Source organism: Elaeis guineensis, chromosome 10 (assembly GCF_000442705.2).
Source record: "Elaeis guineensis isolate ETL-2024a chromosome 10, EG11, whole genome shotgun sequence".
Classification (NCBI taxonomy): Eukaryota; Viridiplantae; Streptophyta; class Magnoliopsida; order Arecales; family Arecaceae; genus Elaeis; species Elaeis guineensis.
In genome coordinates this window covers 16,637,130-16,654,555 of record NC_026002.2, presented here as the reverse complement: position 1 = coordinate 16,654,555, position 17,426 = coordinate 16,637,130, and the positions used below count along the sequence as shown (strand labels likewise).

At 40.8% G+C, this 17,426-nt stretch overlaps 1 protein-coding gene across 1 annotated transcript; it reads right to left on the bottom strand.

Annotated features, from left to right (window-relative positions):
• Window positions 1-12,843: 12,843 nt before the first annotated feature.
• On the bottom strand, window positions 12,844-15,945 carry LOC105052959 (uncharacterized). The gene is made up of 4 exons (XM_010933944.4): window positions 15,331-15,945; window positions 14,899-15,051; window positions 14,140-14,345; window positions 12,844-13,378 (listed from the first exon to the last, which is right to left on the bottom strand). The coding sequence occupies exons 1-4, from the start codon at window positions 15,928-15,930 to the stop codon at window positions 13,171-13,173; spliced, it is 1,167 nt and encodes a 388-aa protein (XP_010932246.2). The 5' UTR covers window positions 15,931-15,945; the 3' UTR covers window positions 12,844-13,170.
• Window positions 15,946-17,426: the final 1,481 nt, after the last annotated feature.

Genomic DNA, 17,426 nt, shown 5'->3' with positions numbered 1-17,426 from the left:
CTTCGACTTGTAGTCGTTGAACTCCTTCACCGCAATGGCTTTAGTGAATGGGTCGGCCAGGTTCTCCTTCCCGTCGATCTTCTGAAGGTCGACGTCACCTCGATCCACGATCTCCCGGATGAGATGGTAGCGGTGCAGAATATGCTTCGTCCGCTGGTGTGCCTTTGGTTCCTTCGCCTGAGCAATGGCTCCAGAGCTATCGCAGTAGAGCAGAACTGGACCAACAAGGGAGGGTGCTACTCCGAGCTCGGTGATGAATTTTCTCAGCCACACCGCTTCTTTGGCAGCATCTGATGCAGCAATATACTCCGCCTCGCATACTGAATCAGCCACAGTGTGCTGCTTGGAACTCTTCCAGCAGACAACCCCACCATTAAGGGTAAAAATAAATCCTGACACACTCTTGCTATCATCTCGATCAGACTGGAAACTAGAGTCTGTAAACCCTATAAGTCTCAAGTCCGATTCACCATATATAAGCCACTGGTCCTTAGTATTTCTCAAATACTTCAGGATGGTTTTAACAACCTTCCAGTGATTCTCTCCTGGATCAGATTGGTATCTACTCACTACCCCTAGTGAGTATGCCACATCTGGTCGTGTACATGTCATGGCGTACATGATAGATCCCACTGCCGAAGCATATGGAATCCTACCCATACGCTCTCTCTCTTGAGGTGTTGTCGGACAATCCCTCTTCGAGAGAGAAATTCCATGGCCTATCGGTAGATAGCCTTTCTTGGAATTTTCCATGCTGAACCTTTTCAGCATAGTATCAATGTACGTGGACTGGGATAAGCCAAGCAACTTTTTGGATCTATCCCTATAGATCCTCATCCCTAGGATGTAGGAAGCTTCTCCCAGATCCTTCATGGAGAACTGTGATGATAGCCAAATCTTTATTCCCTGTAATGCAGGGACATCATTCCCGATTAAGAGAATGCATCCACATACAATACAAGAAATACTACTGCTGGACCATTAGCCCACTTATAAATGCAGGGTTCTTCTCCGTTCTTAACGAAGCCAAACGTTTTGATCGTCCTATCAAAACGTATGTTCCAACTCCGAGATGCCTGCTTAAGTCCATAAATGGACCTCTGTAGCTTGCACACCTTAGACTCATCTGTGGATGTGAACCCTTCAGGTTGTATCATATACACCTCTTCGTCCAGCTCTCCGTTTAGGAAAGCTGTCTTCACATCCATCTGCCAGATTTCATAGTCCAGATGGGCAGCTATCGCAAGCATAATCCGAATAGATTTGAGCATTGCCACAGGAGAAAACATCTCATCATAGTCTATACCATAACGTTGACGATATCCCTTGGCAACCAGACGGGCTTTATAGGTCTCCACCTTTCCGTCTGCGCCCCTCTTCCTTTTGAAGACCCACTTACACCCTATGGGTTTTACTCCTTCGGGTGGGTCAACCAATGTCCACACATCGTTGACCTTCATGGACTCCATTTCGGATTTCATGGCCTCTAGCCATTTCTCAGAGTCAGATCTCTGCATTGCATCCATGTAGGTGATCGGATCCTCATCGTTTTCATCAAGTTCGATAGGATCACCATCCCGGACCAAGAAACCATAATATCTGTCCGGTTGATGTGGTACTCTACCAGACCGCCTTAAGGGTGCATAATCAATGGGCTCCGGATCTGATCTAATCAAATCCGGTTCAGGTTCAGTAATATGTGTCGGTTTTTCCACCTGTCGAACTTCGTCAAGTTCGACTTTAGAGGCAACAGTTCCTTCACTAAGGAACTCCTTTTCTAAAAAGATTGTCTTAAGGCTGACAAACACCTTTTGCTCATCAGCAAGGTAGAAATAATACCCTTTGGTCTCTTTTGGGTACCCTATAAAATTACACTTGTCAGACCTAGGTCCAAGCTTGTCTGTAATTAAACGTTTAACATAAGCCGGACACCCCCAAACCCTAAGGTGCGAGAGTACTGGCTTACGTCCTATCCATATCTCATATGGCGTTTTGGCTACAGACTTACTCGGAACTCTATTTAGAAGGTAACAAGCCGATTCGAGCGCATATCCCCAGAGGGAGATCGGCAGACCAGCAAACCCCATCATGGATCGAACCATGTCTAACAGGGTTCGATTCCTCCTTTCAGACACATCATTATGCTGTGGTGTTCCAGGAGGAGTCCACTGAGAGAGAATCCCATTCTCCCTTAGATACGTCAGAAACTCATTGGAAAGGTATTCACCTCCTCGATCAGATCAAAGAGTTTTAATACACTTCCCAGTTTATTTTTCTACCTCATTTCGGAATAGTTTGAACATTTCAAATGATTCCGACTTATGCTTCATTAAATAGACATACCCATACCTAGATAGGTCGTCTGTGAAGGTTATGAAGTAGAAAAATCCACCTCTTGCACTTGAGCTCATGGGTCCACATACATCAGAATGTACCAGACCTAAGAGTTCACTGGCTCGCTCATCTTTTCCAGTAAAAGGTGACTTGGTCATCTTTCCAAGAAGACAGGACTCACAGGTTGGAAGTGATTCACAATCACTAACTTCAAGAATTCCTTCTTGAGCCAACCTGTTTATCCTGTTCTTATTGATATGACCTAGCCTACAGTGCCAAAGGTAGACTTCTGACACATTATCTATTCTAGAGCATTTACCGAATTTTTGAACCACATTAACAGGCTGTGATAGTAAGTAAATTCCATTATTTAATTGTCCAACAAATATTGTAACACCATTCAAAATGATATTGCAAATATTTTCTTTTATTAAAAAATCATAACCGTACATGGCCAAAAGGCCTACAGAAATAATATTTAATAAAAAACTTGGACAATAGTGACATTCACTCAGAATTACATTACGAGAATTGATTACAAGACTCATGATTCCTAAAGCTAGAACTGGAACTTTGCTTCCATCTCCAACATTCAGGAACCTCTCGCCTTCATCAAATCTCCTACTGACCTGCAGACCCTGCATCGAATTACAAATAGATAAGGGCTTCCGGTATCCAATACCCAGGCAGTAGTATCACAAATCGAAAAGTTGCAAGGAGTTATCATATAATTACCTTGCTTCTTCTTTAGCCTGTTCGGATCCAGGGAGGCAATGTATTGAGGACAGTTTTTCTTCCAATGCCCGTGCTTCTTGCAAAAGAAGCACTCCGCCTGGCTCTGGTCATGCTTGCGCTTCTTGGTCTGACCCCGTGCTACTGTCCCAGCATGAGATTGCACCTTCTTATTTTTCTTCTTCTTGTTCTTCTTCCCCTTCCCAAAGGGTTGACGACGAGAAGAAGACCCTCCCACTACATTCACCGACTCCTTATGGAGTTGGTGATCCTTCTCAAAGTTCTGCAGCAACCCCAACAATCCGTGGTAGTTTACTGCAGGCTTTGTCATTCGAAAATGAGTAAGGAATGGAAGGACTTGGGCAAGGAATTAAGGATCGCATCCTTACCGAGCTGCTCGTGCAGAGGAAAGCCCAATTTGCTTAGGCGCTCAATCATCTCGATCATGTACAGTACATGATCAGTGACTGAGGCCCCATCCCTCATCCGAGCATTGAAAATGGCACAACTAGTTTTGTACCTTTCAACATCGTCAGGCGTGCCAAAGGAGTCGTTCAACATTTGAAGCATCTCCTGTGGCTGGGCGTTCTCAAACCTTCGGCTGAACTCGTCATTCATTGCTGCCAGCATAATACATCGAACGATGGTGCGGTCATTGAGCCACTTCAAGTAAGTGTGTCGGATCGCTTTACTAGCGTTCGGAGCTGGCTCCTCAGGTGCTGGATCCATTACTACATAAAGGATCTGCTCATGCTCAAGGATGATTTTCAATTTTCGATACCAGCTATCGAAATTGGGTCCCATGAGCTTGTCATTATCTAATAATGACCGGAGCGATAGGGTAGTGGCCATAGCTGCTTAAAGAAAAACGAGACCTATATTAGTACATAAATTAATACTAAAGACTTGGACTTTAGTCTAAATTTTTTCCAATATTTTTACGAACTGGTAGCCTCATCCTCCAATTCGAGAAATTACTTTAATTCCTTAATGGGTACTAGAATCCACACAGACTACACACGAGCCCAACTTTGGTTGGTCAACCTATGTGCATCTATGGGTAGGTTCTTAACCAGTTATTTCTCTAAACAACTTCTAGTAATTTATTTTGCCCCAGAACCTAATCAGTAGGCTTTGGCCTCCACTGAAAAGATCTGGTTAGGTCCAACCATTAACATGACTTAATTTAGTGAATCGGACCAATAAATGATCAGGCCCGACTTTGGCCGGCCAACCTAACCACCATCAGAAAGACTCAATCAAATTATCATATTATGAATAATAATTCCATTAGCCAATGAGCACCAGGCCTTTGGGCCTCCAATGATCATTGAACTAATGGACTCATTATCATTCACTTAATGGGAGGCTATGACTTAGTTATCATTATAACTTAATCATTTTAGGGACCTAATAATTTTGAGGATTTTATTAAAGAATAGTAGAAAAGAAATCATCCAGCCAATTTCAATCCTCCCACTGACTTCACCAAGTCAGATTAAAAAAGATTTAATTAAAGCTGGCATTAGGAGCACCTAAATCAGTCATACTGATTTACCTAATGACATGGGTGAGCTCAATCACCAAGTGATCTAATCAAAATCTAACTTACCAGATTGGCCAGGTAAGTGAGATCAGTGGTGGGGATTGCCATTAACTCGTCAATGATCGAATCAATGCGAGTAGCTCCCGCTTAAGAACCACTGGTCAAAACTGTCGAACTTACCTTAGACACCAACCGGTTCATTAGTTTTAATTTTGATCAACTTAGTAAATAGAGCTCCACCGCGTAGCCATGAATTAAGTCCATCTTGGTCTAGTTAAAGACATGGACCCATTCAACTACAACTATTGAAGTTGAGTCTAGAGTATCCTTGACCTAATCTAATTCAACTTTTGATTAGATTTGACCAATTACTCCAATTAGTCTATTTTTTTAAACTAACCTTAGGTCTAACCTAATTATGGACCTAATTCATCTAACCCATTGACCCAAAAGTTTATGCAATTGTCTTAGGTCTTAATTCATAATTCTAGACCTACTAGACAACACTTAATTCTTTTAATTAAGTACTTGGCTGATGGGTCAGGGTTTGGCATTTCGAAAATAATTTTCAAATTTGAAAGATTTTATTTTTCTGTTCACCAAATGTGTTAACTCATTTCACAAACGGGTCAGCACATTTTATAAACAGCAATTCTATTGCTCGTTTCATAACAGAAAATAACTCAAAATAAATCATAAATTTTCTTTTAGATCTAATCTAACATATTCATGATAAATTTCTTAATTAAGTCCTTTCGCTGCTTCATCGGCATGGGATATAATTGCATCGGCACCCCTACCGCCATAGGAGACCCCATCGAATGGGAAGAGAGGGCCTTTAAACCCTACTTTTCTCCTATGACCGGACGGCCATGGCAACCAACCCAATTAGATTACTTGCTACTTGAATCAAGTATATCTAAATATACAAATTTTAAAATTTAAATTTTGAATTTCAAATTTCAAAATTTAAATTTTAAATTTCAAATTTGAGATTTCAACCAAATTTCAAATTTCGAATTTTCAATCTTTAAATTTTGAATTTTGAATTTCAAATTTCAAATTTCGAATTTCAAATTTCAAATTTCAAATTTGAGATTTCAACCAAATTTCAAATTTCAAATTTTGAATTTTGAATTTCAAATTTCAAATTTTGAATTTCAAATTTCAAATTTCAAATTTGAGATTTCAACCAAATTTCAAATTTCAAATTTTGAATTTCAAATTTGAAACTTCTAACAAATTTCAAATTTCAAATTTCAAATCTTTTTGAATTTCGAATTTCGAATTTTGAATTTCAAATTTAAACTTATAGATTACACCTTAATCTATGCATGCATATGTATATCATATTCTAGAACCTGCTCTGATACCAATTGTAGTGAAAATTTAGTGCAGGGGCAAAATGGTAATTTTAAAACTTTTTCAAAATTACTATTTTACAGCGGAATTATTAATTAATCTCATTAATTAATACTAATTAATCCTACACTAGGATCTAAATATGATACAACAGCATGCATTTAAATTTGAAATTCAAATTTGAATCAGTAAACATTTTACAGTACTGTGTTCAGAACACATCACCTTTTGCGGGTAGTCGATCACCGTAATCTGATCACCGTCGGAGGGCTCTGATCATCACGTCGCAGCCACCCAACTGTCTGGCCTCTGCGGATCATCCACACGAAACTCCGTCTGATCAGCTCCTCACGAATGCTAGTTCGTGATTTCACCCTTTTGATGGCAGATGTTGATCGAACTCCTTCGATCGATGTGTGCCGACTTCTCGGACACTCCGGATCGTCTGCACAGTTACTTGAGAGGCTGATGGATCTCTCTCTGAAATTTGGTGGACTCACGACACTCGTGGCACACCAATCTCACTTCCCGAACCCTAGGTAGAAACCCTAGGGTACACACCAAAAACCCTGCGCCCAATTTTCTCTCTTTTCTTTCTTTTTCTCTCGGAAGGTTTTGGACCTTCACCTTGCGTAGAAGCCTTCCTCACACCCCAAAGTTTTTCTCCTAATTTTTCTACGCACGTCCCACCTTTCTCATCTTTTTAAAACAACGTCAAACGTGTCTTATCCGCGTGAGAGGATAAAGACAAGAGGTTATACATTTGAATTCAAATCAAATTTGAATTCAAACGAAAACCAACTTATCCCTATCCTTTTGGGCGTGAGAAGAGAAGGGGCGTGGCTCTTTGTGCGTGAAAAAGTTTCACGAGAAACCTTTGCTCGTGTAAGTAATGTGGCGCACAAAATGGATAAGGATGAAAGGGCAAGTGATAAGTTATCCATTCAAATTCAAACATGCTTTGAATTTGAATGGCTAACTAATTAATTTATCCATCCATATGGCGCACAAATGAGGACGTGGGGAAGGGTTTTACGTGAGAAAAATTTCACGAGAAGTTTCTTCTCGTGAATTCAAATGGGTGCAAGGAAGTTGGGTGACGCAGGAAATTTAAAACAAGGTGGTTTGATTCAAATTGAGCCAACCTAGTTTAAAATAGGTTGAGCACAATTAACCAAATTAAACCCAACATAATAGCTAATAGGCTTAATAAAATTAATCAAATCAGAATAACTAAACTAACCTGATCAAATCAGGAAAACACCTAGCGATAGTCAACATAACTAATCGGTCAATCCAAACTGAATCCAATCAATGACTTGATCAAAAATAATACTCAATCAAATGAGTTAATTAGTGATTAAATACTAATTAAACCTCTCATAAATGTTGAGTCCAAATCGATGGGCAATCAGGCATCAGAGACCATCGATATGAAACCCTGATCAAAGAGTTCAAATTTCAAATTCAAAATTCGAAATTCAAAATTTTGACCCCGGTACCCAAAATGTGTGGAACTCATGATTAGAGAATCTAATTCTCAATCATAGAGTTCCAGATAGATAAGACTCACAATCAGCCATCAGATCAGAAAGGAACCTCTAATGTGTGTGACCCGCAGGTTCGAACCTAAGCCGGTAGCACAGGAACCAATTTCTGTACTAATCGAAGTGACCATCTAGCAATGGTACCCGACGACCGGATAGGTCGAATAATCGCAATCGCAACATTCAGAACCTACGTGAATATGGTTACCGTATAATTCATCCCTTTTGACCCCTGTGTTTAGGATGACTCAGAGTTAAACTGTCAACCCTGATGATATCATCCGAATCGTGCTCAACTCAATTAGTCCTGTGACTCCTCACTAGGACTATCCTGACCAAGGTTTTGCTAAATTGAAACACGACTGTACACAGCTCCTAAACTAGAGTGGTCAATCCCATCTTGACACACGCACCGACAAGTCAAGTACTTGACTACACCCAGCAACCTTCCGTCACTGAATTAGAAATTCAGGTAGTCCAGTGCCTAAGTGCAGTGAGTTGCTTGCAAGTCACCGTGGCGGTCTCAGGTCGGAGGGACATTTATACCCATATCCCATCGGAGCAAATCTTGACAGCAGAAATAGCTCCGGAGTTGGTCACGTTCAGTGCAGATGTACCATTACATCTCACCTGTATGCCATACCAGTGTCTCCACACTCTTTGGTTATGAGGACAACCAACCCATATGGCACACAACGACCTATGCTCGATAAATATTGTCGTCCTTGGTAACAACGTATCATTTGGTCGCGAACATGTTTAAGGACTAAACGACAAATCCTCCTTTGTCGAGTCTAAATAGTCCTAAGGACTTCACCACAACACAGGAGTTCATTAGAAGATGAAACATTTGTGATGAAAAAAATACCAAAATAATTTTATTTATTTATAATTCATGTACTAATACAAAAGGAGCACAACCGTCAACAGGCTGACGATTGGCTTTGGGACACTATTCCCAACATAGAGGACGTTATTACCTGGCAGGGAGTCCAGTGCGATGTGAAGTTTCGGGAGCTAGGTGGAGCTCAGAGCGAGGTTGAGCTCCAGATGGATCGGACACGAGATAGGAGACTCGAGAGGATGAGAGGCGACATCGCAAGGTGAGATTCCTATTGCCGTAGGATGATGCCCCGAGTAGGTCTCAGGTCAGGAGGAGCACAGCATACGATGGAGATGAGATCGAGCGGCCTGGCTCGACTTCCATATTTATCTATTTATGATCAGCAGGCGATTGTCCCAAGGCATGGGGGCGAGGAGATCCAGAAGCTCTCGGAGTTAGGAGGAGGCTGAATATCGAGTCGAGATGAAGATTGTCAGAATTTGATGTCTCAAGATTTGATCTATATTGAGCCCACAGCGAGGTTCGCGATGAAAAATAGAGTCCAACGAGATCAAGATTATCTCAAACGGAGTCCGGATGGTCGAGATATGTACTTTTGAAGCTTGCATGAAATTCGAGGGGATGGAGGACCGTCGACAGCCGACGTCGGGCCGACGGAGCGGCGGCGGCATAGCCGCAGGAGGTGGGATGTCGCCCAGCATGCGGCAGCATGTGGGCCAGGCGCGCATGCGGGGCGCGGCCCAGGCCCAGGCGCCGCACCTAGGGCCTGTACCCCGACCCACCACAGACTGGGTGGTCCACGGCCTAGTGCATTGACCGCATGGGCGTTTTCCACGCATTTCGTGCGGTTCATGGTACTATTTCGTGGATCGATCATGATTAGATGGCTCTGGGACATCCCGGTGATGATCCAACGGTGCAGAAGGGTTTGTTTGGGCCTGTTTAGGTGATCTAAACCTAATCTAATTGGATTTAAGGCCTTTAAAAGGCCCAGATCGTGGAACAGAGGTCTTATGGTGGTTTTGGTTTTTTCTCACGGAAAACCTGTGAGGCCTGTGGACGTGCGGCACGAAGATCATAACTTGGGAGAAGAGAGAGAGCTGTACGCTGGAAGAGAAGGAGCAGGTTTTTTGGACAGTGGATAGCGGTCGCTTCAGGGGTTCAGGAGAATCTTCCAAGATAAAGAGCTTTTGTGAGGAAGAATTTTTAGAGAGAGAAATTGGATATACAAGGGTTGAGGGTGTGATCTCCTCTTGTAATATTTTTTTTCTCATAGTGAAGTTTGCATGCCCCGTGGAGGCGAGCCCTTTTTGGGTGATTCACATATTTGATTGTTTTTGTTTTATTTTTTTTTTCTTCTTGCTGCATCGCGTAGTATCGAAAAGATCTTGAGAGGTGGTGTCCTGGTCAGACATCCACCCAATAACATCCCACACTGGTAAAATAAATTGATTGCCTGCACGTCGAAATGGTGCACCAAGGATACCAATTCCAGGTACCTGCCCTAATCGTATACCCCGGGGACTCCCTCTCCATGATCCCCCACCAACACTCCACCGCTATCCCCTCCACGCCGACGACCATAAGGGCCATGAACGACACTCCCATCGTCTTCTGCCGAGCCATCTGCTCATTGCTTCGATGGCATATATGGGGAGTGTGATGAAACTTGGTGCATCCTTCTCGAAGCACCGTGGTAGGGGGAGGGCATGGTGGAACTCATCGCCACTGCCGGACGGAGAGGGGTTATCGAGGGATCCATTGGCGCTAGAGGAAAGCTTGGAATGGAGACGAGGTGAGACAGCAAGCCGGCGTGGGAGGCAGCGGGGCCTCGAGATCAGGAGGGGTGGGGCAAGGCGAGAAGAGAAGGGGCGGGCGCGGCCAAGGGCGGTGGTGGCAACGTTTGAGCAAGTATTGGAAAAAGGAGAAAAAAAAGAAAGGAAGAAGAAGGAAGAAAAAAAAAGAAAAGAAAAAAAGATGAAAGAGACAAGAGAAAAAAATAAAATTTTTATTTTTATTTTAAAAAATAAAATTTAGATTTTTAAAATTTTAATAAAAAAAAGAGAATTTTTTTTTTGATCTTTAAAGTTTAAATCTCTCATAAGCGATTAGTTGGAGATTCATGCATATATATTTTCACTCCACCCTGAGTTCGAGACGCTGTTACTATTGATGGTAGTGATGATCGATGGATACCATTGTCTGCTCTATTATTGGAAGATTTGGAGGTGTACGAAGAAATGATCAAAGAACGTCGACAACATTGTCGGCTCTACTATTAGGAGAGTTGGAAATATGTGAGGAGATAATTAAAAGAGAAAAGATAAAAGAGATTGAAATGTTGAAAAGTGATTAAAAATAAAAATAATAAAAAATAATAGATTTATGAAGAGGTTTTACGGAATCAAGATCGTCAATCTTTACAAAATTTGCCAGGTAACTTATAATCCTCGCTATATATAACATACTTTTTATTATTTTAAATATTTTTTAAATATATATATAGAATAAATAAATAAAATTAAATATTTTTTAAAATTATATCCGACGCATCATATGGAGTTTTAACCTAGTTTGTATATGATTCTAGAGCACGTATAGTACATGTGATTAATTTTAAATATCAAATATTTAAAAATAATAGTTAAAGTGCGACAGCCTATACATGATAGAAGAAAAATTAGTTTTGCAATAAAAAATACTTGCTTCAAATACAACTCCGTGTATCTTAATGAAATTTAAATCTAAACAAATGGTTGTTACATGGATAAATATTTTATTTTACTAAGACAGGCTAAGGAAATAATAGAGTCTGTTACAAGAGGTTTAAATAATTCGTGGGAGATATTTGGTGGATAAATTGAAAAAAAAAAGTCTAAACCCAGTCTTGATGGTGGCCATAAGACGTTTGGTAGTATGTAATCCTGATAGAATTACATGTAATTTTGCAACAGATAATCAGATTATACTGTTTATTTTGTCACTTTCACAGATAATGCTGTATTACATATAATGCAGCATTACCTCAAAAAAGATAATCTGATTGTCTAGGAGGGATGGCTATGTGATTACATGTAATCTTGCAATCATGCAGTCTTGCAACAAGATAACTTCAGGACCAAAATATTTTCATCAAAATAAATCAAAATAAGTTATGGGTTGTCCCAATTGGTGAAAATAGAAAAGAAGACATAATGGATGATGTCACTGAAAATGGTTGGTCCCGAAATTAAGTTATCCCTCTAGAAAATAAATAATAATCAATAAACAAAGATGTGGATACTTTAAAAAAATTAGATTATATTCCATGTAATCTAAATTGTATACCAAATACTACAATATATGATTTCCTATAATTTTACAACAATATTACTGTACATACCAAATACTGCAATATAGGATTCCTGTAATTTTATCGGATAATCATATTTTCTCTATAATCACATTACCATAGCAACGTTACTTATGGAATACACCAAACGCTTTCTTAGTGATATATTAGTAATGAAAAAAAGAACTACCAAAAGAACCTTCTCAATAAAATAACGTTATATCTAAACAATCCAAATCATCATTTTTTTTTTTCCCTCCAAAGTTTCAGAGAGAGAGAGAGATCGGGCAACTTTAGGAATTTCTCAAATTATGTTTTGTTATAAATTTGCCTAGACAAACAACAATAATTTTACATTGCTTACCACTTTTGAGTATAGAAGGCTACCTATGAGGTTTATCCTTTTAAAGAATTTTGATCCAGACTACTGAGATTGTCTTTCTTTTGTTGTCTGATTTGAACTTATTGACCACGGATTCTTAGGACTCCCTCTCCATTCATGTAGTAACCAATCAGATTTTTATCTCTTGAGAGCTCACACCCTCGAAATTTCTTAAGATCAATTCCAATCACAACGAATAGCAATGGCGGTGCAACGTTCGTATCATTGAGGGTGATTCGGGCACAGTGGTGGCTTTGATTGAGAGACATGTTAAATCTACAGGTATGCACCTACTGTTTCACAATATGCTTTACGATATTTGAAGACTCCTTTAGAGTTGCACCTCCTCCACCATCAGGCACATTCCTCGATCATCAGGCACATTTATTGGGAGACAAACAGCATAATAGATTAGATAGCCTCTTTTATTGCCGAGCACTGTAGAGAGGTACTGTCAACGGACATTTGGACTACTCCGGCCCCTTTTTACGATATTTTGTACTTTGATTTTTTTTGATGTGTTTATAATAGATTTGTATGAGTTTTCCGTCATATCAAAATAAAAAACAACAACAATAACCATCAATAACCATATCAACCAGGAAAAAGAAAAACCATCAATAGCAGCATCAGCAGCAGCTGATGATTACAATTACAAATCATGTAATGAATGTTCAACTTGAGAATCCTGGTGAACCAAGCTAACTGAAAGCATTCTCTAAAATCACCAGTACATAACAAAACAGTTTTTTTAAGATATCGCAATGACAAGCTTATAAGAGAGCTTTAGTGGTATAAAACCGTCATTTCATGCAGTTGCATAGCTGAAATGCAAAACAAGAGATAATATTGTATCACGAAGTTACACGGATTCACTCGTTCGGTTATTATTTACAAAGCATTCTATATATAACACTTGAACCTACATCCCTGAAAAGAATATGACCGTCCATTGATCTTGCTCTCATGTTACCACTGCAAAAGAGGCACTAGAGCACTGCATTCAACACCTTCACACACAGGCTCCCTTAATGCATGATCATATAAAAAGAATGGTATCTTTCATCGAGATCCCACCAGACTCTAAGACATTCATCTTTGCAGAAGGAGGGCTGTTGTAATCAAAACAAGCCACATAGTTACAATCACCCAGAAGGCCCGGTTACTTTCCCACCCTTTTGGTGGCCGCCAACCCAGGAAGTCACCCCAGTAGTCGCTTGATGATGGAGGTGGGTTTGTGGTTGCCATCTTTCTTCTCTGCTCCTGGTCCTTGTATTTATCACTCCATGTAGCTGCATATCTAGGATTGTGACATCACAAACAAGTCAGCTTATCCTTCATGACTTTAGATTGCATCAAAAACAGTTGCAGGCTGATGATATAAGGGGTGAAAGATAATTAATCCAGAAGAACATATGAAGGGATTCCTTCATGATGTTCATGCTATGCCAACAAAACAATCCTGTACACAGAATGTCATGCCTCTCTTAGTTAAGGAGGAGAATTTGCCCAACACAGGGGTCTATCTACTGCAAAGACACTCAGGAAACAGCATGGACAGTAGATCAGAAGCCTGCATAAGTTTTTCATGCATCCCATCTAGGATATAATTTGGTCCAAGGAACATTTGCTTTGACATGGCAGAACCATCAGGCATAAACTGAAGCGGTTCAAATGCTTTTGTTTAATTGCTATAGCAATCGTTCCTGTCGTGCAATAATAAATTAAATGTACTTGTACAGCATCTGCAATACAAGATTGTTAAGGCAGTATTCTGCAATGTCAGGATTGAACCCCCTATGGTGCATAAAGTTCAGTAAAGAAAAGATTAATTGACTCGCAATCTTGCTAATAGTTAGACCAATCCTGTTGCAGAAGTTAGCTAGTGGAGTAATGATTTAAAGTTGCATTCCAAAGTCACAGGCCAACCGGTCTGATGGCAGGAATGAAGATAAGCTATCATAATAACTGAGGCAGCAGAATAGTTAGGTTGATTAAAGTTTTAACTCATGGCAAGCCAACAATCATAATGTTTAGTAAGTGCTGCATAGGAGAACCAACCTGTCATAGCTCGATCCAATCAATGGTATCGTGACCATCTCATCCTTGGATATCTTGAGCTTGGGTGCTTGCAAGATGTATCTGAGCTCGGCAGCCTGCTTTCTAATGCTGACACTAGGATGCTGCTTCTCCAATTGCTGGTACAAAGCAATGCAATCTCTGTGGCGATTGTTGGCCTCATATGCCATCGCCAGCCAAATCTGTATCTGTAATGTTACACAAAACAAGACCAGTGCATTAGCAAATCTACCCACAAGCCTTACTTACATGACCAAAACAATGGGGCATAAAACAAGCACAACATCAAAATACAGCCTTATGGTCCAATCTGTTACCGCATTTTTATCAAGTAAAACTTCCAAAGTCCAATGCATAAGCCATCAGCCCCAAAATTGCAATCATTAATAGACTATACCTGGGGCACATTTGTTCATGAATGGAATCAGAATTGATTGGAATGAGAGTTGGAATGGCCGTATCCCCCAATGCATTTGGTTGGCAACAAAAATCGGAATCGGAATCGGAACTAGAACTATGGGAGATTAGGGATTAGGTTTTGGGGGATAGGTTATTCCCATTCCCTCCTAGAGTCGGCATGAGAATGGAACTTCCCCCAACCATGAGCATCACTCATTCCCATTCCCATTCCAAAGTCCAACTCCTCCCAACCAAACATGCCCTACCTATTCGTGCATCATCTACTGGAGTCTGGTAACTCGATGTATTAAAAAATGGATTAAATACATTTGCTTTCAATACCTCGCCACCAAAGAGTGTGGGCCTTGGAATAATGGTGAGGGCAGCTTCTAGGAACTCGATTGCCCGAGAATACATTCCTTTCCCATATGCCTTCTGCCCCAACTCAAACATCAGCTTGGCCGTCTTCCTCCGTTCTGCCTGTTCTTTTGCCACCTGCTCTTTCCAAGACACATAATAGCATGAACTGACTATAAAATTCCACAATCTAACGATCATAAGCAAGATTTTTTTTTTTTTTTTGGATGGTAAGTGAGGCTAAAGACACCCGAATTTATTATAAAAATTAGATTATTGATAAGAGTATATTGCACAGTAGATAAAATTCCATACTTGGCAGATGAAATAAGAACAGTTTTAGTGATAGATTTCCTCTTCTTAGGGTTCTGGTTAAAAAAGAAAAAAAAAGCTACTGCTTTAATCTAAAAACCTAACCTTTTCGAGCTCTCGGCGGACCCTTTCTCTCTTCTCCTCCTCCGTCTCCTCGTCTCCGGTGGCCTCCCCGGCCTCGGATCTCTGCAATTCCTCGGCCCTCTTCTCCAGCTCCTTCATCTCCTCCAAATCCGTCAGCCGGCTCCGAAGTTCCTCCTCCCAGTCGTCCTCTTCCTCACCCCCGCCGTCGCCGCCGTCCCAGGCTGAGCTGGAGGCGGCCACCTTGGAGTTCTTGGCGCTTCTCCACCGGAGGGCCAACCGCGCCGCCTCTCCGGCCATGTCCGGTAGGTCGTGGAAGCTCTTGGCGTGGATGGCGGCGGAGAGCAAGGGGCCTGGGGGTGGGTCCCTTCTCGCCGCGCGGCAAGCCGCCGCCTCGGGGTGCCAGGCTTTGGCGGCGCGGTCGGGCATGGCGGTCCGATGGGAGCTGGCCTCGACGAGGAGCGCGAGGTTGCCGAGGAGAACGGCGGCGGCCATGGCGCCGGCTCTCGAGCGGATCGGGATGAGAGAGAAAGGGGCGAGTGGGGGCCAATCCGGGAGATATTTTCTTATTTCGGGACGGTAGAGAACGGGGGGAGAAAGAGATGGAAGCGGTGGACGTGTCATGGCGTGTGGCCGTCAGCCTTCTCTTGTGTGTATCAGATTGCAAAGCACCGTTGCTTCACGGAATTCCTGTAAGCTGTCTATTTTGCCTTCACAAAAATTTCAAAAAAAAAAAAAAAGTTAATAAGCTGCCTGTTGACTTTTTATTTGCTAGGGGATTGTTTTAGTGCTGGTGACTAATATGTTGCATAAATGACATTGGTGATTTAGTTGAAAGAAAAGATTTTTTTGATGGATTAAAACTGTTCTTATACTTCTATTTTTTTTATTTGTAAGTAAATAAATATCTCCTATGAATATATTTTTCAAATAAAGAAGCAAGTAGTCTGCTTCAAAGAGCCTTTTCGCATATCAATTATGGATAGAATGGCAATTGGATCGGATCGGATATAAATGGATCGGGTCGGATATGGATCGAGTCAAAAAAATTTAAATTCGAAGCTGATCTATTTATTTAAATAGATTAAATTTAAAAATCCTAACCTGACCTACTTAATAAACAGATTATCCAATCCGACCTATTTACAACTTGTTTATAATCATTAAAGAAAAAAAAATCCAACCCTTTTAATGACCCATTTTTAAAATAATTTTTTAAAAAAAACCTGCTCACCTTCCTGTTAGATTGCGGGCAATTTCATGGATATATTTCAAAATATTTTTGAATGCAGCGGAAGAGATCTAGATTAAATCTTTTAACCCAGCATGCATTAGATCAAATATGTAAACTACCCGTGCCCGAAACTATGACATATATAATCTAAAATTTAGAGTATATATTTAAGATCAGATCTCAAGACCTTAGCGTGGATCGAACTTCACCACATTGATGATCGTGGATTTGAAGGTTCTCGAGCCAACATATGTTCGACCTCCACAGATATCCATATGAAGCTTCAATCTGATCAGAAGTACGATGATCTCTCCGAGTGCTAGCTCTCTTACGGAGATCTTCTCTTGATGGCTGATCTATCTTCTTCTCACAAACTCTCTAGAGACGAGAAGAATGGAGGAAGAAAGGTGAACGAGAAGGAAGGAAACTCTTTTCTTTTCTCTCAAGATCCTAACGCCTCAGCTCTAGAACCCTAGACTTTCTACATGCCAAATAGGAGTCGCCTGTCCAAAAGTCATGCCCACAAACACCTCACATACAACCAAAATTCTCTCGATCTTTTTTGCTATTTTTACTTCTTTTATGATTGGCATCCCAGGGTGGTTGGGATGAAAGCAATCTCATCTAAGATAAGGATGGGCTTCAAACTTGAAATCAAATCAAGTTTGAATTCAAAAAGAAACCAATCTGATCCTTATCCAAGAGGAGAGAAAGAGTGGGCGACAAAGCTCTGATAGGCATGCAAATTTTCATGCCAAAATCAAATTGGCGTGAGGAGTTGGCATGGAGAATTGGGTGGTTGGCGCATGGGATGAGTCCAATCCAATTTGGACTCAAGATTCTTCCAATTTGGTTTAAACCAAATCTCATTTAGTTAGATCCAAAT

Coding starts and splice junctions, on each gene's coding strand:
- LOC105052959 (XM_010933944.4), bottom strand. CDS start 15,930: ATGACACGTCCACCGCTTCCATCTCTTTCTCCCCCCGTTCTCTACCGT. Junction 14,346..14,898: donor CCACACTCTTTGGTGGCGAG/GTATTGAAAGCA, acceptor GTAACATTACAG/ATACAGATTTGGCTGGCGAT. Junction 13,379..14,139: donor ATTGGATCGAGCTATGACAG/GTTGGTTCTCCT, acceptor TCACAATCCTAG/ATATGCAGCTACATGGAGTG.